The 27211-nt window shown below is 40.4% G+C and overlaps 1 protein-coding gene across 1 annotated transcript in view; it reads left to right on the forward strand.

Annotated features, from left to right (window-relative positions):
• Nucleotides 1-4062: 4062 nt before the first annotated feature.
• Nucleotides 4063-27211, forward strand: part of bnip3 (BCL2 interacting protein 3) — a 32401-nt gene continuing 9252 nt past the window's right edge. The window contains exons 1-3 of the mRNA XM_072239385.1: nucleotides 4063-4423; nucleotides 20106-20268; nucleotides 23762-23846. Coding sequence (XP_072095486.1) covers nucleotides 4384-4423; nucleotides 20106-20268; nucleotides 23762-23846 — 288 coding nt within the window. The 5' untranslated portion in view covers nucleotides 4063-4383. The remainder of the gene's footprint in view (nucleotides 4424-20105; nucleotides 20269-23761; nucleotides 23847-27211) is intronic.

Raw genomic sequence — 27211 nt, forward strand, 5'->3', positions numbered from 1 at the left:
CTCAACTCTGCAATCTGGGTGGTATACATTCACTCCATTGTTTATCATGAATCTATCTGTCTCTGGCTTAAATGTTTTCTAAAGCTTTGTTTCTACCAACATATGTGATGTTAATTCCATAAGAAAGAAAGATCTGATTCATCTCTTTACCAACTGGACAACATCTTGTTTTTAATTTACATCCAGTTTCAGATTCTTCCTAAAGAGGAAATATTCATTCTGAATCTTCCTCTTCAAGACCCACTCATGATCTTGTATGTTTGGATCGAGTACCCTCTCGTTCTTCAAAATTCGAGCTAGTCTGTCCATCATTTTCTCATGAAGTAATCTGTCCATTCCACATCTTAATCTTGTAAACCCTCTCTGATATTTTACATTGCAGTTATACCCTTCCCTAAGTAAGATGAATACTCAATATAGTACCCTTGACATGGTCTCACCAAAGCTTTTTGATCCGAAGAAATCTTTCCCTACTTTTGTATTTGAGACCCAGAGCACTAAGCAATAATATTTTGCTTGCTGGACCTGAATAATGGCCAGTAACAAGTCATGCACCAGGTCACCCAGGTTGCTCTGCATTTCTGATTTCTGCTTTCACCACTTTTTTAAAAATTTTATCTGTCTAATGGACAACTTGACATTTTCGAATGCATCAACTATTAGTCACTTACTTTGAGAATGTAGTGTGCTGATTCTACGTCAGAGTCAATCGGAGAATCATGAGATGTTTACTCATTCCACTGGGTGAGTAACCAAGACCTCAAATTTGCCTACCCTTGAGAGCAAAGCATGAAAAAAAGGCATTCTTCCTCTGGTTTGGTCTTTCAAAAGAATGTGCACACACTGACATGGCTATCTCTTGTATGTTATGTGTCATGATGGTGGTAGTGATGTCAAAGTCTCCACTCCCAACTTGTGGTAGCGGAACAATGTTCACACCTGCTACTGTTAGGCTGAGGTCTTTACTGCTGTCAGGGTCAAGTTCAGTTTAAACATGGAGATCTCCATCACAATGAGGTCTAATTAAGGGAGTAAATTTAACAAGTAGAGAGAGCCAGTCAGTTAGTTTCTGGTGGAAAGAAGACTTCAAGATCTCTTCAAGTGTTATGTCCTTAACATGCTTAATCTCTCTAAAATCTATCCAGTACAGCCTTGCCACATCATTTCCATTTTTCATTTGCTCATCATACCGCATAAGCTATGATCTTAATAGAACCACAGTACATCTAATCTCAAAGTAGACTGGGTGTTTCAAACAAGGCAACATCGTTATCCTTACACTTTTTCAATCTTTTTATTGCAGTGATTGATAACTTCATTCACCGCTACTCTGAACTGATTTCATGACCTAGTAACTCACTTCCAAGGACTCCTTACAGCTCACCTTCTCATTATTATTTTTGTTTTGCAGTTTGTCTTCTTTTGCACATTAATTGCTTGGCAGTTTTTGTCTGTTTATGGGACTTTTTAAAATTCTGTTGTGTTTCTTTTTTCCTTGTAAATGCCTGCAAAGACATAAATCTCAAGGCACTTTATGGTAACATATACACTCTTCGATAGTAATTAACTTTGAACTTTGACCACACTTTCCTTTCCTGAAGCTAATCCACCGTTCAGCCAGTGTTGTGCCCATTCCGGCATAAACGTGAACCCAATCTCAGAAGTCAGATCTACAAGGGAGGATAGGCCTCACTTCCAAAAGATATTCAGCCTCTGTTGTACAGGTGGCATCACCCTTTAAAATAGAAAGTTCATAATGAGATCTTGAAAGCCATAGATGATTTCCCTTATCTTGGGAGACCCCCCTCAGGGAAGGCTGAAATCAACGAGGAAATTCATCACAGCCTTTCACGTACCAGCAAAGCATTTGGCCATCTGAGGTGTTCGTCCATCGTCGACGTCGATGAGGACCTCAACACCATTATGATGGTGTTCAGACTAGCGCGTGATTTGGATTAAAGCGAGGGAGAGTTGCGCAGCGTCTGCCTCACTCTCTCTTCCCAATTCCCATCTGGATCCAGTGGCAAGACAGAGTCGAGACGGCTGGAGATGGGACTAGGTGCAATGGATGACCAGGACGTCTTCTGTGTCTTGTCCTGCTCTACAAGTTCAACGACGCTTGCAGAGACCGCCTTCTTGACCATCGGACCTTCCATTGGTCTCGTCCGCTCAATCCGCCGGAGTCTGTCTTCACATGCTGGGATAGATAACTCCCTATCTCACGCAACACACATCAAAGTTGCTGGTGAACGCAGCAGGCCAGGCAGCATCTGTAGGAAGAGGTGCAGTCGATGTTTCAGGCCGAGACCCTTCGTCAGGACACTGAGGGTTTGAGACCCGGCGGCTACCCTTACCTGGTTTAGCCGGCTTGTCGAAGCTGTTGCCCGGGGTGTGGCCACTGTTGAATGCAAACAGCTACAGGGAGCCACAGGTGAGAGCTGAGTGGCAGGTGGGGACCAAAGGTGGGCTAACCGCCTTGAAAAGGACGTGACATGTTCTCCCACCAGAGGTGCTTCCCCTCCCTGACACCCCATGCACCCCCCCCCCATCTGAGGTAAAAGGTGCTTGAAAGTCAAACCTTCAAAATTATGGTCTACCATGCAGCAGTGATCTCTTCCACTGGACATGATTCTGAGATTTAGATTACCTATGACAGGCATTGACAAGATTCCATCAATGCTGCCTAGATAAAATCCTGCAGATCCATTGGTCAGATAGCAAACCAATGCTATGAGGGTCTAATTCTACTCAACATATTCTCAGGCCTAACACCAGATCCATGAAATGGACTCTCTGTTTCAAGCTCTCTCGTGGGAAGAGATTACCAGGAACTCATGCAAAAAGTTGCAAGAATGCTCTTAAAATTTTAAGATATGCAGTATCTCCATCAGATCTCAGACTAATGACTGCTCAAAGTAAAACATTTGGAATGACACTGAAAACCACGAGATGCACACACATACATAAATATCTGAAAGGAGCACCCTGTCTCTCATTTACTGCACTGGCCACTAAACATTGCATACTAAAAAAAGGACCAGCCATGATTGAATAGGACAAATGGCCTAATTCGGCTCCTATGTCTTATGGTCTTATACCCTGCCAGCAAAAATTCTTCAGGCCCCACACTAATTCCCTCAGAAAAGGAATAGAAACACGGAGTTATACAGCACAGAAACACTTCCATTAGCCTAACTCAGCCAACTAAGTTCTCTACTTGAATTAGTACTATTTCACTACCTTTGGCCCATATCCTTCTATTTCTTTCCTATCTGTGAACATTTCTAAATATCTTGAAATGTTGTAATTCTACACACATGTACTACTTCCTCTGGCACCTGATTCTATTTACCCACTCAGGGGTTCCCAACATTTTTAATGCCATAGTCCCCTACCATCCAAGGACCCCAGATTGGGAACCCATTTGTGAAAAAGTTGTCCTTCCGATCCCTTCTAAATCTTACCCATCTCACCTTCAGAATACTGTATCCTCTAGATTTAGACTCTTATCCTGAGGAAAAGACTATAACCATTAATTTTACCTATACCTCTCAGGATTTTATAAAGTCACCTCTCAGTTTCCTACACTCCAGGGAAAGCCTATCCAGTAGCACAGTCCCAGTAACACCTCATGAATCCCTTCGGCACTCTTGCCAGCTCAATCACATCCTCCCTATAATTGGACGACGATCCATGCTACTGAAAAACTGCCTGGGACTAGGAAAGATCAAGCAGCAGATGACACCAGATTCAGGTTAGTTTAGTACCAGATACAAGGTGCGATGAATTCATTGCTAGTGTGAAGCTCAGAGGAAGCAGTATACATGATAAAAATACAACAACAAACACAGTGCCGAGAGCAAAGCAAAAAAATTCTTCTAAGATTATCATGTCATTTGATGAAACGCTAAACTGACACATTGAATAAATCCACTACAGCTTCCCACTCCAATATCCGAAAGCTTTTGGCCCCGCCCCTCGTCTATCATTGGCTCCTTCCGCTCACGTCTGCGGCTCTGGCCCCGCCCCTCGTCTATCATTGGCTCCTTCCGCCCACGACCGCGGTTCTGGCCCCGCCCCCGACTGCGGTCAGCGGTCCCGCTTCCTGGGGCCCGTAGCCCGTCGCCCTGCCTGGGCCCAGGGGAATCAGCCCTCAATCATTAGCCCCGCCCCCGATTCGCTGACAGCACGGGGCGCGCTGGATGCCGTGTGGGTGATTTTTCGGTCTCGGTTGCTTACGGGTTAATGTGAGTGTTGGTGCCGCAGGGCAGAAGTTGGGCCCAGCTTAGGGGCAGGACGAGGCCGGAGATCGAAGTCCGAGCAGTTCGGAGCCGGAGCCAGGCGGTGGCCGGGAGGGTCGAGCTTTCCTGCGGCAGCGACGCTATGAGCGAACGACAGAGCAACCAAGATGAGGGCCTGCAGGGTAGGTGCAACCGCGACCGGACTGAGCCCGGGGCTGGGGGTGGAGGTTGATGCTGAGAGGCTGGGGGTACTGCGAGGGGGTGACAGCGGTAGATGCAGTCGATGAGATGAGTGAACCCAGCAGATAACCAAGTGAACAGACTGGGTGACAGTGTAGATCGTGGGAAGGTGAAGGTGTTGCATCAACCTCACGCATCTCGCTGTGGTCTCTCACAAACGGCCCAGTACTTTAATTGCTGACTCTTGAGGCCCCAGTATTGCCCAGTCTTTCTTTTTCTGGGTGTATCAATCTCCCTGAATGGGCTACTATAACTCATTTAATCGGTGGACGATTTTGAATCCTGTATTTTCTTACCAGTGGATCTGACGATTAAAATGCAAGTCTTTAATATATATACTACCTATCACAACTTGTAGTTTCTTTGAAAGTGAATCGCAGTCAATGTACTTATAGTGCGCAATCACTGTAATACAGGAAACATGAGACAGTTAAATGTACATTACGCTGCCACATATTGAAATAATGATCTGTTTTCACTGATGTATCATGTAAATATAGTACAGCAAAATAGCACTGGTACTTTAAAATGATTTCATGGGATCTCTTGCATCTATCCGGGAGAGAAGATGAATCTGAGAACATGGACTGAAATAACTAGCTCAGTGAGTGTCAGTCAAAACTTTAACAGATCGGGAGGATGTGAACCGATTGCCCTTGTGCTCAGTGGCAAGAGGCCTAAATATCGATGTTTTCTTAAGATGCTAAGGTAGATGGCGGATGATGTGCCATCCTGTTTTGTGAAGCTGATTGACAGAACTTAGTTTTGTTAATTACCATTTATAATTATTTTTTAATCAGTACTTTATTGAAGACTTGTGCCAATTGTTTATTTTTAGCATTCTGGAATTGATAAGACTCCTAAATAAAATCATTTGTTGGAAATACAACACATCTAATCCTAGAGTTTACATTTGTTGATAATTGTTATTGGTTATAACTTGGATAGACATTCTTCTCTGATTGCTGAAATGAAGACATTTATAGGAATCTTTATGCTGTTTCTCCATTAAATCTGGAATTTGATTGCAGCAAGATTTTCGAACCTTGTGTGTCCAGTTTGGTGTTTGATTTTAATTCCTGCTCTGAAATCTTGCTTGAAAGTTAAACAGTTCTGTTAAACTACGAGTGTTTACAACTGGAGGAACAAATGATGTCACCTCAAGTGTGGTTTGTTAACAGATCTTTTATTAGCACTTTGAGCTCATTGGGCTTAACTTCTGTAATCTCAGATAGGAACAACTTGTTCGGAGTACTCACCATCTAAAGCAGTATCTATTGAGGTTAAAGCAGGATTTAATGTTTCTCTTCATTGACAGTTAATGATCCGAAATGCTAAATGTTTTTTTTCTTCACAGGTACCGCCTAACCTGTTGAGTGTTCATGTCATTTTTGTGATTTTTATTCTAGATAATTAAGCATCCACAGTAATTTGCTTTCATCTCAAAATCTTAACTGGAGAAAGAAGATCAAAGATTCATTTTAATATCAGAGGATGTATACAGTAATACCTCCTGCAACTCTCACTCATCACAGACATCCACAAAGCAAGAACCCCATAGAATGAATAATAGATACATCGAAGCTCCCCCACCCTCCTCATGTTAGGATAAAAACTTGTTGGCATAAGAACTTATGTGTATTTCATAGTTTATGCTAGTAATGGTTATAATATGGAAAAAGTCACCTTGGCTTGGAAGTTAGGGTATTGAGTAGAGTCAGAGTTCCCCTGCATCTGTCAGGGGGGAAAGAAAAGCATTTAGGGAACGTCTGCATTTTCCTGACAAAATACTTGAGGGGACTGTGCTCCAAATATGTTCTCGCTTGAGACTTTGAGAATCAATGCCAATTTTCTTTATAGAGGTGAATCTTTTTTAATTTAGCCAATTGTCAGTTAATTTATAACATTGTTCATTTTAATGATATTTTTCATTGTATGTGGTCATGTCTGGCAAGGCCAGCATTTATTTCTGATCCCTACACATTCCATGGACTTCGGTCATTTCAGGGCAATTCAGAATGATTGCTATAGCAGGTCAAACCAGATGTATTTCTGTAAAAGGTCACTAATGAACCAGATTTGTTATGACTGTCTGGTAGTCCTGCTGTCATCATTACCACTTACCAGCTTTTTATCCCAGATTATTTAAAGCTTTCTGCTGCTGTGGTTGCTTTCAACCTTGTGTTTCCCAGAGCCTTGGTCTATCTCCCCAGGTTACTCTTCAGCAACATAACCACTCTTGCCACCCGATTCCATTGACGATAGCAGCTTAATTTTAAGGGGAATCTTTATATCTTTTAATGAAATGTACAGCTAAAGAAAATGATTACCAGAATATTCAATGAGGTCTCTGGTCTGCATTTTGAATGTAGTTAGCCCTTTCAGTAATCATACTTTGGAGTGTTAATATAAACTCACAGTTGTAAAATTCATCAGCTCATCATGGGTACTAGCCTCTTGTAGTATCCAAGGCATCTTCAAGGAGTGGTGGCTCAAAAAGGTGGTGCCCATCACTAAGGAACCCCCATCTCCCAGGACATGCCTTCTTCTCATTGTTACCATCAGGAAGCAGGTACAGAAGCCTGAAGGCACACACTCAGTGATTCAGAAACCCCTTCTTCCCCTCTGCCATCTGATTTCTAAATAGACTTTGAAACTGTGAACACTACCTCACTACTTTTTTAAATTTCTGTTTTGGCACTACTTATTTAACTATTTAGTATACATATGTACACTACTGCTGTTTGTAGTTTTTTTTCTATATTTATCACGTATTGCATTGTACTGCTGCTAAAATAACAAATTTAACCTTATACGCCGGTGATATTAAACCTGATTCTGAGTGTACTTGGAGAACCAGAATAGGGATTAGAGCGGATAACCTGTTGCACAACCCATATCAACATGTCTGGTCACATCTGTTGGAAAGAATTCAATCTTTACTCTGGAGCAGATATGATGGGCTACCTGAAAGAGGTGCAGTTAGGGAAAGCATTATATGACAGCTGTTTTATTTTACATCTGAGGCTTGTGTGCATTAAGTTAATGATTAAGCTGTATTTGTGAAGCATTATTAAAAGGTCTAGGAAGGAACAGATGTCTAAAGTTTTGTTGTTCAAATGAAAATACGTTATAGCTTATTTTGCTGGGGCTACCTTTTTATATTTTAGTGTGATTGTATTGGTGTGTGTTCACGTGGGAGATTTTATTCCAAATAAGTTGCTGAACTGTAGTTGACTCTGAACTCTGGCTGGTGCATTGAACTAGACTCTGAATTTGAAGTGCTGATCTTCATTATGTAAAGTTTACTTTGGGTCATGGGGAAAATAGAAATGTAGATTTATATGGGGTTGGATGAGACTGTGCAATGCCCTTTTTGTTTGGCAGTTAACCAGATACTGGAATGTGGTCGGAAAACTACATCCACACACATTGTGCAAATGTGGCTATTTTGAGAGAGGTTTATGCAATAAGTGCTTAAGGCCTGTTGGCACAGTGCATTGAAAGCATACTAAGTAGTTGAGCAGTGATTTTTTTTCCCTAAATTGCACAATCCAATAGAGGAAATGACAGTTCCTCTCACCCCTCACTCTTTTAAGTGAATTGCATGTTATTTTCGGCGGCTAGATGGAATTTATTTACTTTAGTAAGGTAAATGGGGAAATATTTTCAAATGTTAAAGTACTAAACATTGAAATGTTCGGTATTTGTGTGTGATGAGAGAAATGGGATTAACATCTCCACCTCCTCCTGCTTCTTTGTCAGTTAAAATGCTTGATATTGAAACTTCCCCATTCTGATAAAAGGTTATCTTCTGTTTTCCTTTACATACTTGTTGCCTGATTTGCTGAGTGTTTCCACTACTTTCTAATTACATGTAGTTTGATGAGGCATTTTCGGGGAATTGGACTGGGAGACTGAAAAGATGGTGCATGAAATGAGGAATATGAAGAGCAGACGGAGTAGGAGAAAGACCAGGAGAAGATAATTTTACAGTACCTTGTGTGAGCTTAATCATTTTCATGAATGCTTGAGTAGAGGATAAGTTACTGGGTGAGCAATTTAGAGGTCTAGAGTTATAATCAGATTTAGAACATGGAATAGTACATGCAACAACAAGCCCTCCAGCCCAGCAGATCTACATCAATTACTTGATGACTGTCTGAACTAATCCCATCATTGTAGCTGAAAGCTTAAATTTAGTTAATTGAATATGCAATGTTAACTAATGCTAACCTCTGTAAGGAAGATGATGAATCCCATCTAGGAATAAAAATTTGCTGCCTTGATCTGATTTGTCCTTAGTAACTCCTTCAAAATGATTAAGCAAGTTTTCCAGTTGTACCTCAAGCCTATCATACCATGACTGATCAATGCTGACATCAACTCTTCAACTGTGCCAGTTTTCCATAACTCTCAACTGTTCAATTTTTAAATATTTATCTGCCTCCATCTTAAATATATCTAATAATCTGTCCTCCACTACCCTCTGGGGCAGAGAAGTCCAGAAATTCACTGCCCTTTGAAACAAATAGTTTCTTGACACCCCAGATTTATGTGACTGGCCCCTTGTTCATGACTCCAACTGTAGAAAACATCACACATCTACCTTATCAAGCTGTACTAGGATCTTGTATTGAAATACAGGCAAGCAACTTGATATTGATTGAGACTCCAGATTTGGATATAGCACACTCATTCTCAGTCAACCTTGAGAAGTCCTCCTCACAAACACTTGGGCACTGGTGTCTAAATTTGGAGAATTATCTGAAAGGCTAGTTAACAATTGCCTAATATAATAAAATGCATGGAATTACACATTAATTATATCTAGCAATATCCCAGATTTTTCCAACATTAACAGAACAGATTTGCCTGAAGTTATGATGTGGTGATATATCATCAGAGAGGTGCAGCCATAGTTCTCAATATTGGCTGCAGAACACATGGCTTCTGAAAGCATCAGGCCAAGCACTGATAAGGAACCATTCTGATTACTATCTCCTGTTTTTCCTGAATCATCTAGAATAGCACTAAGGGAAAAGAGTAGGAAAGACACAGAATACACTCTAGGCAAGTCGTTAGCTGTTGCAAGACTGAATTGGGAGCACTGAGGTAGTTGAGTTCATAAGGATGTGACACCCAAGCTGCTTGTGAGCTTCTCAGAAAATAATTTTTCCCAAATACAACAATAAAGCTGAGTAAGCGGCTCTCAAGAGTTCTGTCATGTTTAAGAAATTCTAAAATCAGTGTATTCACATTTGTTACAAAAATGTGATTTTTGTTCTCTTCCTTTAGTAAGCCTATTTTCAGCTGCATTAATAAAACTGGCTCATTTTTCTCTGAGGGGAAAAAAAGGATATGACTTTTTAATGTTTACTGCGTTGTATGTGAAAAATTTTATGATTAAGTTTATGCAAGGAAGTTTAGCCAAGAGTAAATTATATTGTTACAGCCTAACCTCTGGCAGATTTATGGAATGTATCCATAATTGCGCCCACAGGGAAAACTAAAGAACTGCATGTTCTATATTAATGGTCTTAAGCTAACATATTTTCTACCTCCTCAACATATGTTCTGGTAGTGGCTGGTAAACCTCACTATTATTTTTAAACATTTGAATATAATTGTGATGTAAGAAAATGTTATCAGTCAAATAAATTATCATTTCAGATCAGAGGAAAGTATGTTTATTTAGTGCAAAGGGAGCTGGAATTATGTACCTTGACCTTGAATTAATAGTCAGATACATTGTGTAATCACAGTTCCTTCTATCCAGCGAACACGTTAGGTATTCTGGAGAGGAGCAGATCTGGCATCATACTTTGTTTATGCATGTATTAAAGTTGACAGGGTATCAGCTGGCTGTTCAGCAATTGGGAGGTGTGCAGTAAATATGTACCAAACTGTTTCCCTTGTGACTGTCACCTGGGTTTGACCAGGGAACATACTGGGAAGCACAATGTGTTTGCAAAACAGTCTTGACGAAGGATCTCGGCCCGAAACATCGACTGTACTTCTTCCTATAGATGCTGCCTGGCCTGCTGCGTTCCACCATCATTTTGTGTGTGTAGGGTGATGAAAGTTGTATTTCCATGAATTCAATTATGGGAATAACTAATCTTGAGCATGAATTATAAAATAGCAGGAATCCCAAGCTGAATTTGGTTTTGTGTAGCAGTTTTTGATATTAATTAATTGGCATTATTAATTTTAATCATTCAGCTGATTAGTGGAACAGTAGAGCATCCGGAAAACTGGCCTGGTTTATAAACTTAGAGCCTGCCGGTCTGGATGCATTTACTAATGTGGAAAACCCAGGCATGCAGTCTATTTGTTACGCCTTTTGTACTCCGCTAACTCATCAGAATTTCTCGTTGGGGTTTCCTGTTTTAGCAACTGCAGCAATGGGATTGACCTGGACCCAGTGAAACAGACATGGCATATAGAGAACTGAAAGTGTCATAATGACCCCAGATGCTGGAAATGTTGTTTGCTCGATCTCCTTAAATGTTTTACTAGTGATATGGGGATGAAGATGGAGTTTTCCCTAGCAAAAGCTGAAAAATGTAAATAAGGCTAATAAAATATGGTTAGTGGTGTTTGAGGAAGTCAGTAGATGGAGAATAGAACCATACTTATAGATTTAATACAAAAGTATAATTTAGTGATCAAAGCAGATCCAGTAAGTATGGATGAATTTATCGTGCTATTGCAGCGCTGGGGTTGGAAGGTTCTATCTAAGAACGCTTGGTGAATTGTTACAGTTCATCCGATGAATGGTACAAACTGCTGCTACAGTGAGTCAGTGGGGGAGTGAGCAGATAGGGTGCCTCTCAAGTGGCTGTCTATGTCTTGTATGATTTCAAGCTTCTTGAGCATTGTTGAAGCTACCTTCACCCTGGAAATGGAGACTTCCATCACATTAAAGCAATATCCTTTATTTTTAGACTCCATTGCCCTGGAAACAAGACTTTTTTTATATCCCTTATAACATTATAAAGCTCTACCAGGTTAGTGTCTGCAAAAGTCTTTAAAATTATGAGAGGAATAGATGGCGTAGACAATTATAATCATTTTGCTGGTGTGGAAATGTCAAATACAAGAGGGCATGGCTTCAAGGTGGAGAAAGATTTAAAGTGCAGGCAAGTTTTTTACATAGAGAGTGGCTGGTGTCTAGAGCAAGCTGACATGCTGAAAAATGGAATTTAATGCAGACAGATGCGCGGTGTTGCATTTCAGTTGGGCCGACCAGAGTAGGTCTAATACAGTGAACGGTTGGGCACTGAGGAATGTGGTAGAAAAAAGTGATCTGGGAATACAGGTTCATAATTCATTAAAGGGGGGTCACAGATAGATAGGGCCGTAAAGAAAGCTTTTGACACATAGGCCTTCATAAATCAAGTACTAAGTACAGGAGATGGGCTGTTGTGTTGAAGTTGTAAAAAACATTGGTGAGACCTAATCTGGAGTATTGTGTGTGGTTTTGGTCTCTTACCTACTCTTTTAATAAGGTTAAAAGAGTACAGAGAAAACTTACAAGGATGTTGCTGGGCCTAGAGGACCTGAGTTATAAGGAAAGATTGATTAGGTTAGGACTTTATTGCTTGATATGTAGATGATTGAAAGGAGATTTGGTAGAGATATACAGAACTATGAGGTTTACAGGTAGGGTAAATGCAAGCAGGCCTTTTCCACTGAGGTTGGGTGGGACTATGACCATAGGTCATTAGTTAAGGGTGAAAGGTGAAAAGTTTAAGGGAAACATGAGGGGAAACTTATTCACTCTGGGTCATGAGAGTGTGGAGTGAGCTACAGCACAAGTGGAGCATGCAAGCTCAATCTCAACGTTTAAGAGAAGTTTAGATAGGTATCTGGATGGTAGGAGTATGGAGGACTATGCTCCTGGTGCATGTCAGTTGGTGTTGAGGATGGAGACCAGTGTTAATGGAAACAACATATTTCACTGTATGTTTTGATGTGCAAGTGACAAATCTGAATCTTCTGCTTCATCGCGTTACATCTCTCATATACTTAACTTGCAGGTGCACCTAACTTGTGTGCTTCCTAACATTATACATTTCTATTTGTCCCCATTCCTACTTGTCCATATCGTGCAGTGACACATATTTCCCTTGTTGCCACCTTTACAGTGAACTTCCTCCATTCTAGACCTGTTCTTTCCCTGTTTGCCATAGAAAGCTCAGAACACCAGAGAAAGGGAGAGAACTGGCACAACATTTCCAGAAAGCATTCTGTCTGTAAAATGATAAAGCCATCAGTGGAGTTGTGCAGTTTCTGAATTGAAGTGTGGAAATGATGACTAATTGGTGTTGTAATTAAACATATCTCAGTGTTATCCATTATTAAGTTATTTGATGTGACTTCAACGATAAATAGTTATTATAAACAAAATTAGTTCTTTCCAGGACTCATTGTCTGTATCTACCTTGGGTGTGCAGCAGGAGTTGGATATTTGAGGTATCAAATCCTTGAAGGAGCTGAATCCTTCTGAGGACATGCTATCATAGGACTGATTTAGACCATGAACCAGCTCAGATTCTTGTTCTTCACTTGTGAAAGAGAGCATACAGTGGCTTGAAGGCAGCAGTGGAGAGAGCACATTGGATGCCGTGGTTCTCTCTTAAGTAGGAAACATGCGACATTTCAAAAGCTGAAGATAAAGAAGTGAATTATTGTGAAGTTTCAATTGGTTTGAACAAATCTTCCAGTGTTGTGGTGGAATTAAGAGGGTGGAGGCTGTAGCTACTGAGATGATTTTGTACTCCACTCAAACAAGTTTCAGCATGCATTAGAAACATCTTTGTGGAGACTCTGGATGCCAGCATGTCAATTAAGATACTGTAACTTTGTTGCTGTTGGACTATTGTCATCAGAAACGCTGTAAAGTTTACAGTGAGTTTACACCGTAAACAAACTCATTTTCAGGAGTAGGATGCTTATAAGCATGTTCATCTTCCTGCCAAAGACTCTCACTATTTATTTTTGCGTACTTGCTTTCTTTTCATTGGCATGTTTTACAAAGCCTGTAAAACCCATGGACCTTGAATTAAACCCACAAGTGCTTTGATATGTGGCCTTAATTGAGTAATTAGCATATGTTATTGACTTTCTGCTTTTCCCAAAGGGTTTACTCATTTGCGGCCTCATGCATTGAGTGAGATTAGGAAGTAGGTGGGTTGGAGCCAACTTCTCAAGTAGCCAACAGTTTTGTATAGGCTTTCCTGGTTTTCAGTTTGTATTCCATTGCAGCAGTGCTGAAAGTTAGGCTGCTAATTTGTATTTACTGTTGTAGTGTATAATCTCAACATTAGGGTTGAATGGACGTCCCTCAGTTCTGAGGCTGGTCCTAGATTCCCCCACTGTAGAAAACATAGGAAACATCTACCCCACATCCACTCTATCTAGTCCTTTCAATATTTGATATGCTTCAATGAGATCATCCCTCCCCCCACCATTCTTCTAAACTCCAGCAAGTACAGGCCCAGAGCTATCGAACACTCCTCATATGTTAACCTTTTCATACCCAGTGTCGTTCTCATGAGTTTCCATCTTTTCTGAGATAAGGGCCCAAAAAGTCTGACCAATGCCTGATAAAGCCACAGAGCAATTGATTTGATGACCAAATAACTTGTTCAGATGGTGTTGGTCAAATGAATAATCGGGACTTGGTGCCTTTTAAAATAAAAAAACGAAAGTTGGAATGGGCTTCAAGTAAGGGGGAATCTCTAAATTTTTCAGCCAATAAGAGCTATTGTAATTTTGGAGAGACAGAAAGGTAAAACAAATTTAACAGTAATTGACCTCCTTCCCTAATCACAGTTGTTGCATCAAGCAGAGTGTTAAACAAACAATACAATGAGTTTGTAAAGGATAAGAGTATAGCTTCAGGCAGCATGCAGACAAATTTGAGAAAGGAGATGGTGAATACAGGACCAGAAGTGTTATATTAAATGAGCACATTATGTGAAACAGGGTAGATGAGCTTACAGTATCGTTAGAAATTGGCAAGTATGACATTGTGGGTATCACAGAGTCGTGGCTGAAAGATCACAGCTGGTAGCTAAACATCCAAGAATGCACATCCTATCAAAAAGGCAAGAGGTGGGCAGAGGGGAAAGATTTGGTGGCTCTGTTGTTTTTAAAAAAAAAGAAAAACAGTCCTTTGCAAGAAGTGACATAGGATTCAGATTTATTTATCACGTGTACATTGACACAGTGAAGTATGTAATTTACGTTAACAACCAACACACCCAAGGATGTGCTTGGGGCAGCTGCAGGTGTCACCACACATCCTGGTGCCGGCATTGCATGTCCACCATACTTGGCAGAACAACATGGAGCACAACAAAATGGAGCACAACAGGCTACAAAACAACAATAAACCATGCCCCTTTCCTCTCTCCCACTTTCCCTCCACTTACACATACGGACAGGACTCCAGACGTCTGCCATGTGGGCTATGACTTCCCAACCCAATTGACCTTCGGTCTTTGGTCTTCATTATTGGCTCCAGGACTAGACGATGACAGGACCCAAACTCCAAGGATATTGACTGACCAGTCATTGTGCTTCCTGCTCACATAGGCTTACACGGTCCTGAGATGGCCCAACAACCATTACTCCATCAATAGCCTTTTGAGTGTGGAGCAGAGGTCTGGACTTTAGATATCTTTCATCCCATGTCCACGTAGCTGGCCTTTGAATGCAGAGCATGGAATGGGGTCCTGACCTCTAACTCTCCACATCCCTGTTCCTAAACCCTTATCTGACCCCTAACTTCTTCCTCTGTCCCCCAAACCACTCCAATGAAATTTTTCTATCTTGAATTCAAATTTCAGTCAGAGGGTGTAAAATCCTTGCGAGCTAAGTTAAGTTAATAAACTGCAATGGTAAAAAGACCCTGATGGGAGTTACATACAGTCCTCTGAACAGTGGTCAGGATGTGGGTGCAAATTACAAGAGGCAATGGAGAAACATGTAAGAAAGACAATGTTACACACTGGCCAAGGGGGCACTTCAATATTCAAGTATACTGGGAAAATCAAGTTGGTCCTGGAACCTAAAAGAAGCATTTTGTAGAATGCTTAGTGGATGGCATTTTAGAGTAGCTGGTAGTCAAGCCCACTATAGAAAAGGCAATTCTATATTTGGTGTGCAGTGAACTAAATTTCTTAGGAGTATGGACAAAGAACTGGCAGATGGAATACAGTGTAGGGAAGTATGATCATGCACTTTAGTTGAAGGAATAAATGCTTAAATGGAGAGAGAATTTAGAAATCAGAGATGTAAAGGGACTTACAGGTTGATTCAGTAGCAAGAAAAGCAACTGCATTATTAGCATTTATTTCGAGAGTATTTCACGAATATAAAAGCAAAATGTGATGCTGAAGCTTCGTATGGCATTTGTCAGGTCACAGTTAGAATATTCTGAGCAATTTTGAAACCCGTATTGAAGAAACGTGGGCACGTGGCCAAGTGGTTAAGGCATTGGACTAGTGACCTGAAGGTTGTGAGTTCGAGTCCCACCCAAGGGAACGTGTTGTGTCCTTGAGCAAGGCACTTAATCACACATTGCTCTGCAACGACACTGGTGCCAAGCTGTATGGTCCTAATGCCCTTCCCTTGGATAACATTGGTATCGTGGAGAGGGGAGACTTGCAGCATGGGCAACTGCTGGTCTTCCATACAACCTTGCCCAGGCCTGCGCCCCTGGAGAGTGAAGACTTTCCAGACACAGATCCATGGTCTCGCAAGACTAACGGATGCCTTTATCGAAGAAACATGCTTAATATTGAAAGACCTGGATAGAGTGGATGTGGAAAAAAGTTTCCTGTAGTGGGAGAATAAAAGGATGCCCCTTTAGTTAGAGATGAGGAGGAATTTCCTTAGCCGGAGGGTGATGAGTCTGTGGAATTTGTTGTCACATCCAACTGTGGAGGCTGTATCACTGGGAGTGGAGGTTGATAGATGATTAATTGTTATGGGGAAAAGGCAGGAGAATGGAGTTGAGAAGCAAAACTGAATCGGCCATGATTCCTATGTCTTATAACAGTGAGTGCTGTGCTATTCATTATTGCAAAAAAAATAGATTTGTAAACTAAAGAAACAAATCCCAAAGAAGTCAGTCGTGTAAATTCATAAATTGCGGGATTATTGATTTGGTCTTGAGCACTCAAGTTTTAGTTAAAATGTGAGAATGTGGCATTAAGAAGAAACTCACCCAGCTGTTGACAGGGTACAACATGACCAAGAGGAATACTATGTTCAATCTAATATGACGTTAAGTTTCCAACATTTGAGTTTACTTTTTTTTAAATTTCTGAATTCCATTTTAGACTTTATATTTTGGAGCCTTGATAGGTAATGGTACAGTACTCTTTTAATGTTATATTGTTAAAATCTAGAAATCTAATTTCTTGGACCTTAGTTTACATGAAAGTTATGTGACTATATCAATAAAATGTGTAGAAAATGTTTATGCCAGTCCAAAGGTAGAATTGTTCTACAATAAAAATGTACACTGTACACTGCCTGTGAGCTAATTCACAATATTTTATCACTTCTGTAGGCAGTCACTCTACATTTATCTGTGATATATGTGGACATATGTTCCTATTGCCTTTCAAAGTGCACTCAACTGGTGTTTAGTAGCTGAAAATCTAATTGCCTGGTCCATTAGGGTTCCTACAGTTACACTCGTGCCTGAAGAATTTTAATAATCTTACCGAAGGGATACCAGTCATTCGGAATATGTCTTCTGATGCCCTTTCTAAACCACTTCCAGTAAATAGACTATAAATACACATGCAGTGTGGAAAACAAAAGATAGACAATGACATAAGAAAAATATGAGCAGGCAACAACTTTATGCTACATATAACCTTGGGTTTTCTGTCCCACAATTTTTCATCCTTGAGGACATCAGGCATGAGAAACAGACAAAGTTAGAACTGAATGGATACTTGGACAAGAGTGGGTTGGTAGAAATAAGTTTGGTTCCAGGATACCTGGATATCTATTATTATACATATTTTACAGAAAATAAAGCAACCATCCACTTATCTATGCTTAGATTTTTTCCCCTAGATTCAGATATGCACCTGTCAATATCAGACTTCCTGTGATGCGTTTGTCAGCCCATATGGACCTGCATATGAGCTCCAAGTTCCCACACACTGGTCAGGGAATTGGAGTGCTTAGATTATGGTGTGCTCTGTTGTTACTTCACTTGAGACTTAGAAGGGCATTCTGCTGATGGAAAAACGTAGAGAGTGGTTAACATGTATATATTACGCTGGCAATGGACATAGTGGAGTCAGAAACAACTACTACATTTAAGTGACTTTTAAATAGACACTTAAATAGGCTAGGCATAGAAGGATGCAGTCCTAATTCAGGCAAATGAGATTGGTGTAGATCAGGGGTTCCCAACCTTATTTCATGCCATGGACCAATACCATTAAGTAAGGGATCAGTGGACCCCAGGTTGGTGATAAGGTCAACATTGAAATGGTTGGCTCAAGTATCTGTTTCTGTGCTAAATGACTCTGACTTTATGACATGACAAGCATCTTCCAAAGCTTGCCATAGGCTGCTCAATTACATACAAGTTTCTTCAGATGTACTCAAATTAACAGTTACATTTTGAAAAATGTAACATACGAAAATAATATAATATTTAGTTAGCACAAGAGTGGCAGATGTTTCCCGGAGAGTAGCTAATCTCAGACAAGGCATTGCAGAATTGCCCAACTACACTTTCTAATTGCCTAATTCTTCTTCCTTGGCAGTCTGTCTGTCTTTGGAAGTATATTTGTTAAGGGCTTGACAATCTTCTGAGTGCTGCATAGTATCGTGGGAGAGTTGTGTTATAATTTAGGTTCTGAACTTGTGCTTCACTTAAGATTGAGATTTTTTTTACACAATTGTCTTCAACTTTTTTTGCAGTTTTTAGGGGGGAGGGTTGTTCTTACTTGGCTCTAGTGCTACAGGCAGCAGAGTAACATAGAAACATAGAAAGTAGGTGCACGAGTAGGCCATTCGGCCCTTCGAGCCTGCACCGCCATTCAGTATGATCATAGCTGATCATCCAACTCAGAACCCTGTACCAGCCTTCCCTCCATACCCCTGGATCCCTTTAGCCACAAGGGCCATATCTAACTCCCTCTTAAATATAGCCAATGAACTGGCCTCAACTGTTTCCTGTGGCAGAGAATTCCACAGATTCACCACTCTCTGTGTGAAAAAGTTTTTCCTCATCTCGGTCCTAAAAGGCTTCCCCTTTATCCTCAAACTGTGACCCCTCGTTCTGGACTTCTCCAACATCGGGAACAATCTTCCTGCATCTAGCCTGTCCAATCCCTTTAGGATTTTATACGTTTCAATAAGATCCCCCCATCAATCTTCTAAATTCCAACAAATATAAGCCTAGTCGATCCAGTCTTTCATCATATGAAAGTCCTGCCATCCCAGGAATCAATCTGGTGAACCTTCTTTGTACTCCCTCTATGGCAAGGATGTCTTTCCTCAGATTAGGGGACCAAACCTGCACACAATACTCCAGGTGTGGTCTCACCAAGGCCTTGTATAACTGCAGTAGTACCTCCCTGCTCCTGTACTCGAATCCTCTTGCTATGAATGCCAGCATATCATTCGCCTTTTTCACCGCCTGCTGTACCTGCATGCCCACTTTCAATGACTAGTGTATAATGACACCCGGGTCTCATTGCACCTCCCCTTTTCCTAATCGGCCACCATTCAGATAATAATCTGTAAATAATAGTAATAGTAGTAGTAATAATAATAATAGTAAAACTGCAATCTGTTGCAAGATGATAGTACGTGAAGCTTTGTCTTTGGTTAATATAGAAATAGATTTTTAAAACATTCCTCAATTTTTAACAGAAGTCTTACTATTGATTTAATCACACTTGAGCTCTTGTTGTTTCGGGTTTGAAAGATTTTTTCAAAGTCCTCTAATAGAGGCAAGTTAATGACTGAAAACACCCAATTTTGTCAAACATCAAACTGAAACAAAGATAACTTAAAAATTCAAGCACTAGTTTCGTATCGTACAGCATAGAAATCTTTTGTATTTCCAAGAATTCCTAAAAAAGTCTTTCTAAAAATCCAAGAAACAAACTAATGCATAGCTTGGTAGATTATACAGTCTGAATAATGGTCTGTGGCTTTGGGTTTGTTATACTATGTCTGCAAGTAAGTTAGTTTGAAAGTAAAACTGAGTGCTGATCACTGAGTTCCAGCTTGTCTATGAATAGTGATATTCATCAGACATGCCTCCAGGCTACAATGTGTACCATGTCTTAAAAATGCACTTGGAGGCTAATTTGCTCACTCTTATAAAGAAATTAAAAAAATAATCATGACATTAATTGTCTGCATGTCCAGCATAAGCTTATTGAAAGCAACTGAAACCTTGTATGTAACACAATATCTAAACTATTGTTGATGTGGTAAAGTGTTAACTGGGAGCTGCCAAGAACAGTGTTATACATTATTCTTTCATAATATTCTGGAATGTTGCTTAAACAGTGATTATTTGCATGTTTATTTGGTGTGTTTTCCTTTTAATTCATTCAGGTTCTTGGGTAGAATTACACTATAGTAATAGCATGCAAAATGGAGGACAGGAGCAGGTTCCAGCTTCTAGTTCCATCCTCAATGGAGAAATGGAAAGAATACTTCTAGATGCTCAACATGAATCTGGTCGGACCAGCTCCAGAGGTAGTTCCCATTGTGACAGGTAAATACAACATGAATTTCTATTGTGAAAAATGAACAGCAAATGTATAAAACACTTAACAATTACAGATTTAAATGGTTTGAGTTGTAATGCATATAATGATGGAAATAACTGGGAAAATGTGCAGGTTAAGTGATTTATTGTTTGGGTTGAGTTGGTTTCTGACCTTTGGCAAACTATTTGCAAATGTTTTTTGTCACCATCCAAGGAGATATCATCAAGTGTGCTGTTCATTTGTGGTGTGTCCTCTGTATGCTTGGCCTTTATGTACTTATCAATTAGCTGATTGGTCATCATTCTGGAAGTTGAATTGCAATGTGGGGGTGGGAGCGGGGCCTCATCGCTGATTCATTGCGTGGTAAACTCTTGAGCTGTGGTCTGGAATTTTGCCTGCATTGGCTGATAAATGGGAACGAGGTCTACACATCTGTTTACAGAATTGTCTGCAGAAAACCATGCTTCTAGGAGTGCTCTTTCATGCTGCGTGTTTGCTTGCGCCATGACTTTCATTGATGCCCAGTTCAGTTTGTGCTCACCTCTTCAAAATCCAGTGTGGGGTCTGCAGCAAATATTATGTGAGCCAAACTAGGAGAAAACTATCCACAAGGATCCATGAACATCAACTGGCTGTGAAGCAGTATGACCAACTGGCCTTAGTCTCTACCCGTGAAGATCGAGAGGGGCACAAATCCATATGATGATGAAACGTTTGCAAATGAATTATCAAGACCAGAGAACAACTCAACCCAAGCACATAATGATTTATTTGAAGCTACCCATCCTAAATGTGTCGAAGTAAGAACAGCATACACAGCACACAAGTTGATTCCTTCCCAAGTAGTTAATTCTTCAAATTTGGTTTAAATTATTATTTTGAATTGTTTACTCATCTTAAAATGTACCAGGGAAAGTAATGCTGACAAATAAAACTTTGCTTTTTATTTATAAAAATATTTTTCCACAAGAAAATAATTATCATTTACAGCATAGGTAATCTCCCAAATCTTCACTTTTTAATCTATGCTTGATTTCCATCTGAACAGAATCAATCAGGGCCTCTTGACAGTTGTAAACACAGCATTAGCCCCCTACTTTACAAGGTCTATTTCTATTTTTTACTCATTTGATTTGCAGCTTTGGGCAACTATGCTGTAAAGCCAGACTATTCCATATAATTAGCCAAGTATTTTGTATGTTTTACAACCTCAGCAACATTTAGAGCTTTGAGAGCTAATCCCAATGGATCAAGTACATGTCAAAGATGCTATTGTATACAGTACATTGTCTTGACAATTTGGGTATTGCTATGGTCTTGGGGCAAGCGCTGCAGTAGCACCTGGATCTACTATCCACAACAATATGTTTAAATTTGCTGGGTCAAATTTATGTGTTCTCACTTGCAGCTTTAAAATTTTGTAACACACACAAAATACTGGTGGAATGCAGCCCGCCAGGCAGCATTAATAGGAAGAAGTACAGTCGACGTTTGGGGCCGAGACCCTTCGTCAGGACTAACTGAAAGAAGAGGTAGTAAGAGATTTGAAAGTGGGAGGGGGAGAGGGAGACCCGAAATGATAGGAGAAGACAGGAGAGGGAGGGATGGAGCTAAGAGCTGGAAAATTGATTGACAAAAGGGATACAAAGCTGGAGAAGAGAGAGGATCATGGGACAGGAGGCCTAGGGAGAAAGAAGGGGGGAGGGGAGCACCAGAGGAAGATGGAGAGCAGGCAAGGAGTTATTGTGAGAGGGACAGAAAGAGGAAAAAGGAGAGAGGGAAAAAATATTAAATAAATAAGGGATGGGGTAAGAACGAGAGAGGGGCATTAACAGAAGTTAGAGAAGTCAATGTTCATACCATCAGGTTGGAGACTACCCAGATGGAATATAAGGTGTTGTTCCTCCAACCTGAGTGTGGCAGTAGTGGAGGCCATGGATAGACATATCTGAATGGGAATGGGGGACATGGAATTAAAACTTGTGGCCACTGGGAGATCCTGCTTTCTCTGGTGGACAGAGCATAAGTGTTCAGCGAAAGGGTCTCCCAATCTGCGTTGGGTCCCACCAATATATAGAAGGCCACACCGGGAGCACCGGACACAGTGTATCACACCAGCCAACTCACAGGTTAAGTATCGCCTCAACTGGAAGGACTGTCTGGGGTCCTGAATGGTGGTAAGGGAGGAAGTGTAAGGGAATGTGTAGCACTTGTTCCGCTTACAAGGATAAGTGCCAGGTGGGAGATCGGTGGGAAGGGATGGGGGGGCGCGAATGGATAAGGGAGTCACGTAGGGAGTGATCCCTGCGGAAAGCAGAAAGGGGGGGAGGGAAAGATGTGCTTGGTGGTGGGATCCCATTGGAGGTGGCAGAAGTTACAGAGAATTATATGTTGGACCCGGAGGCTAGTGGGGTGGTAGGTGAGGACAAGGGGGAACACTATCCCTGGTGGGGTGGCGGGAGGACGGGGTGAGAGCAGATGTGCGTGAAATGGGAGAGATGTGTTTGAGAGCAGAGTTGATGGTGGAGGAAGATTTCCTCGTGTTTGCATTTTTAAAATTTTGTACCTATTTTCACTGTCTTTTGCACCTTCCAGTGATGTTGTTAAAATCTTCATTTTGCATTTAAAGTTCAACAAAACAGCAAGTATGTATCAATGAACACATTTTACAGTTGCCATCCACCACATGCCAATATCATTTGATACTTGCATGCTTCAGTATCTTTGATCTATGAAGCTAGTTACAGTTAAACTTCAATAATCCACTATCCCATTGTTCAGAAATTAATGGCTAGCAGCTCACTTGCCATATTCTGTTTCCTGCACTCCTTTTAGACTCATGAGAGCCCATTTCTAATGCTCCTTTTAAACTTATCATGTCCAAACACCAGAGTAAGCAGTTGGTGGAATCTTTATTGCACACCCTCAATGATAAATCCTTTTAAGGTAGGGTTCCAAAATACTTCAGATGCAAATCGTCTATTACTGCTTTAAACGGAAACTATTGTCTGCCTTCTATTGCATCTTTCTCATGTAGTTTTCCAGTAAAGCATGTCTTTTTTGGTTTCTTTTGTTGAGATTTAAGGTCCTTGATTTAATTGAACTAGAAACATGAGAAAATTTGCAGATGCTGGAAATTCAAAGTAACACACAAAATACTGGAGGAACTCAGCAGGTCAGGTAGCATCTAACGAAAAGAGTAAACCCTGATGCAGGGTCTCGGCCCAAAACGTCGAATATTTACTCTTTTCCATTGATGCTGCTTGACCTGCTGAGTTCCTCCAGTGTTTTGTGTGTATTGCTTTAAATCAAACTACATCATAGTAAATGTGAAACTCTGTCATAATATAATACAGCAAGCTTTTCATTAACCCTTTCTCAATGCACAATACTCGACAGTCATTCTTGTTTCTAATGCAAGCATTTTTTTACATTTCTAATATAACTAACATCTAAAATATTGTCATCATTGAATAGTTCACCTTGTTTCTTTTGTAGCCCTCCACGTTCCTTGACTCCACATCAGCCACGCTGTGGTTCAGAGATGGATACACACAGCATTGGAGAAAAAAACAGCTCACAGGTATGAAAATTTGAAAGTATTCTGTCACTTTTCTTTAAAATCTGTTCTAGAGCTTGCAGAGTAGTCAAGTAATTATCACAGCTCAGTAAGTAAAGGTAGATATACTGCAGGTTTTATATCAATGACACTAGCAACTCTAAAGTTCACCATAAGACAATCCTGCAGAATTTCTTCAGGTTGTTGTTATTTTTTTCAAATGAATGATGGAAAACATATTACATCTCTTGTGTTACTTCCAGTGATAAGGTTCTAAACCAGTTAAGTGAATTTTGCAATCTTATTTGGATTAGAAATAACTCAATTCTGCATTGCATACAAAGTTGCGCAACACAACTGGTTAACCATAGTTACAATACAAGTTTAAATGTAGGATCAGTTATGGTCTTTACAGTCCTTCAAACCTGCTCCACCATTCACTTAGATCATAGCTGATCTGAGTCTGATTTCTGCTGTACTTTTACCTGCTTCTTCTCCATAACCTTTGTCTCCACTCTAGTTCAGTGAATGGTATCTCTCAGCCCTTAAAGTATGTTTTACCATAGCCGCGGATATCTGGGGTAATACATTCCATATATTCAAGACCCAGAAAGAAGAAATTCCTCCTCCTATGTATCTTAAATGGATGATTCCATTATTTTGAACCTCTGCTCCCTAGCTCTGGACAGGTAAGTTTCACCAGTGGGGAGAAAAACAGTGTTAAACCTTTAGGTGGAACACATTTCAAAAGAATAGATACCCCAACAAGCGGAATGTCTTGTCGGCATTCACCTCTCAGGGTCTTGTAGGTTTTGATAAGATCATCTGTTATTCTTCTAAACTGTTATGAGTATGGCCCAACGTACATAATCTTTCCTCGTAAGACATCCACTTTATCTTAGGAATCAGCCCAGTGAACCTTCTCTGAACTATCTGCATAGAGAAGAACACCCATGCTTAATTAAATGGCATGTAGAAATCCATGCAATTGTGGTCATTCCAATGTCCTGAATAATAATAACAGGACTTCTGTAGTTTTATGCTCCATCACCATTTGCGTATTGACAGAACCAAAGCAGTAATTTATGAGTAATATAAGCAAGGTTCTAAATGAATAAATGATCATCTGAAGCAGGTCGGTATTAAGCGGTGTTAGCAACCCTTATGCATCCCAGGACGTCTAAGTCCCCAGGATTGAATGAGATCTACCCTGGATTGCTATGGGAAGCAAGGGAAGAGATAATTAGGGTCCTGATGAAGATTTTTGCATCTTCTTTATCCACAGGTGGGATGCTAGGTAACTTATGTTGTTCCTTAATGTAAGGAAGGGATAAGCAAGGTAACTACAAGCCAGATCACACAGCCAGAGGTAGGGAAATTATTGGAGAAAATCTTAATGGATAGTATTTGTGTACATGTGGAAAGACACAGACTAATCACAGTTAGTATGCCTGTGTACAGGGGAAGTCTTGCCTTTCTAACATATTTCAGTTTTCTGAAAAGATAACTCAGAAACTTAATAAAGCTAGGGCATTAGACATTAGACATTATCTATAAGGATTTGATAAGGTATGTGCCGAGGTTAAAGCACATGGGGTCCAAAGTGAACTAGCTAATTGGTTCCAAAATCCATATAGATAATCCATATACATAAAGTTTGGTCTGGTGACATGAGGCAGAAGATAGTGAAAGAAGATTGAAAGTCGGTGACCAGTTGTATACCACAGGAATCATTCTGATATCCTTGTTTATGATATTTTTCAGCAATTTGGAGGTATGATTAGCAAGTTTATGATGGTACAAGAACTGGTAGTGTGGGTAATGGGGGAGGTTATCTATAATAGGATATTTTTCAGGTGGAGTGTTAGCATGTTGGTAGATGGAATTGAATCCTATTAAGTGTGAGGTCAAATATGAGTGGAACCTGTGTAGTAAATAAAAGAGTGCTAAAGGATGCTGAATTCCGGGAGATTTAAGTGCATATTTGCCTGAAAGTAGCAACCGCAAGGATGATTAAGGAACTTTATATCATGCTTGCCTTTGTAATAGCATACTATATGAACATTGACATGTTATGTTGCAACTTTACAAACCAGTAGTTAGACCACACTTGGAGTATTGTGTGCAGTTTTGGTTACCACACAATGGGAAAAATGTGATTGTGCTGGGGAGTGCAAAGAAGATTTAACAGGATTGGAGAGTTTTTGTGGTGTGGAGAAATTGGATAGTTGGTGTTTGTTTTTCCTAGCATAAAGGAGGCTTATGACTGACCTAACAAAGATATATAAAATTATTAGAGGCATAATTGTCTGAATGTTTTTCTTATGGTAGAGATGTCAAAAATGAGAAGGCAAGGGCCTAAGATGAGAGGGAGGAATTTGCAAGGAGGTGGTGGCAAGATTTATTTTTCCACAGAATGGTTGATAGCTAGAACTCATTGCCTGAGGAGATAGTAGAGTCAAGTGCAATTATTATGTTTGAGATATTTAGACAGGCAAGGTGTAGCGGATAAGGTCCTAATGAAAACAAATGGGATTAGTGTATATTGTACAAGGATTGGTATGGACATGTGGGCTGTGACTCTACTTAAATGAAGGAGCTTAATTTTAGCAAGGCCATAAATGTGAAGACTGAAGAGATGACATGTTCAAAGGAGCATTGATTACAGTGTGTGGCATATTTCCACAGGCAGTTTCCAGATTAAATCCAAGTGTGAAAAGTTATAAAGGAAAGCATTGACAGGATATGCACACAAATGCAAAATGTTTAATTTATTACAATGAGTTTCATGTGTCTTATGGTTATCTAGACATTTAATCAAAACAAAATGTAATTCAAAGTAAGAGGGCAATGCTTTCATTACAATCGTTACAAATAAATTTTGCAGTGACGACAATCATGCAAAATCCAGTTAGATGGTGCCGCGCTCAGACGCAGTGGCTTCTACCGGGTCAACCAAAGGTGTTACTGCCTTTTTAAAGCATTTTTTATGATCGCAAGACCCTGCTTGATATTTAGGAGTTAAAATACTGGAGGTCTACCCCATTAGCGAGTTGCTCACTGGCAGAAAAACTGAAGGAGGTGGACTGTGATGTTGCCTGCGACAGAGCGGCGTTGGTGCACGAAGGAGGTGTGCAGTGTAACAGCGAGTGATAGTCTTAGTCGCTTTTCTTGTGATCGCAAGACTATTGGACTTTGGTGGTGTGAAATGCTGCAAGTCCAATTTACTGACGAATGCTAGGGGAGCTGTGTGCCCTTGGTCCTAGTGGGAACCTAGGTCTCAAGCCACAGTGTCCCCTGCTTGCAGCTGCCGAGGGGAAAGCGTTGGAGTCTTGCGCTCCACCAATGTGCTGGAGGCAGTGGACAAACTGTGTTGTGTTCAACTGTTG

Source organism: Mobula birostris, chromosome 21 (genome assembly GCF_030028105.1).
Source record: "Mobula birostris isolate sMobBir1 chromosome 21, sMobBir1.hap1, whole genome shotgun sequence".
Classification (NCBI taxonomy): domain Eukaryota; kingdom Metazoa; phylum Chordata; class Chondrichthyes; order Myliobatiformes; family Myliobatidae; genus Mobula; species Mobula birostris.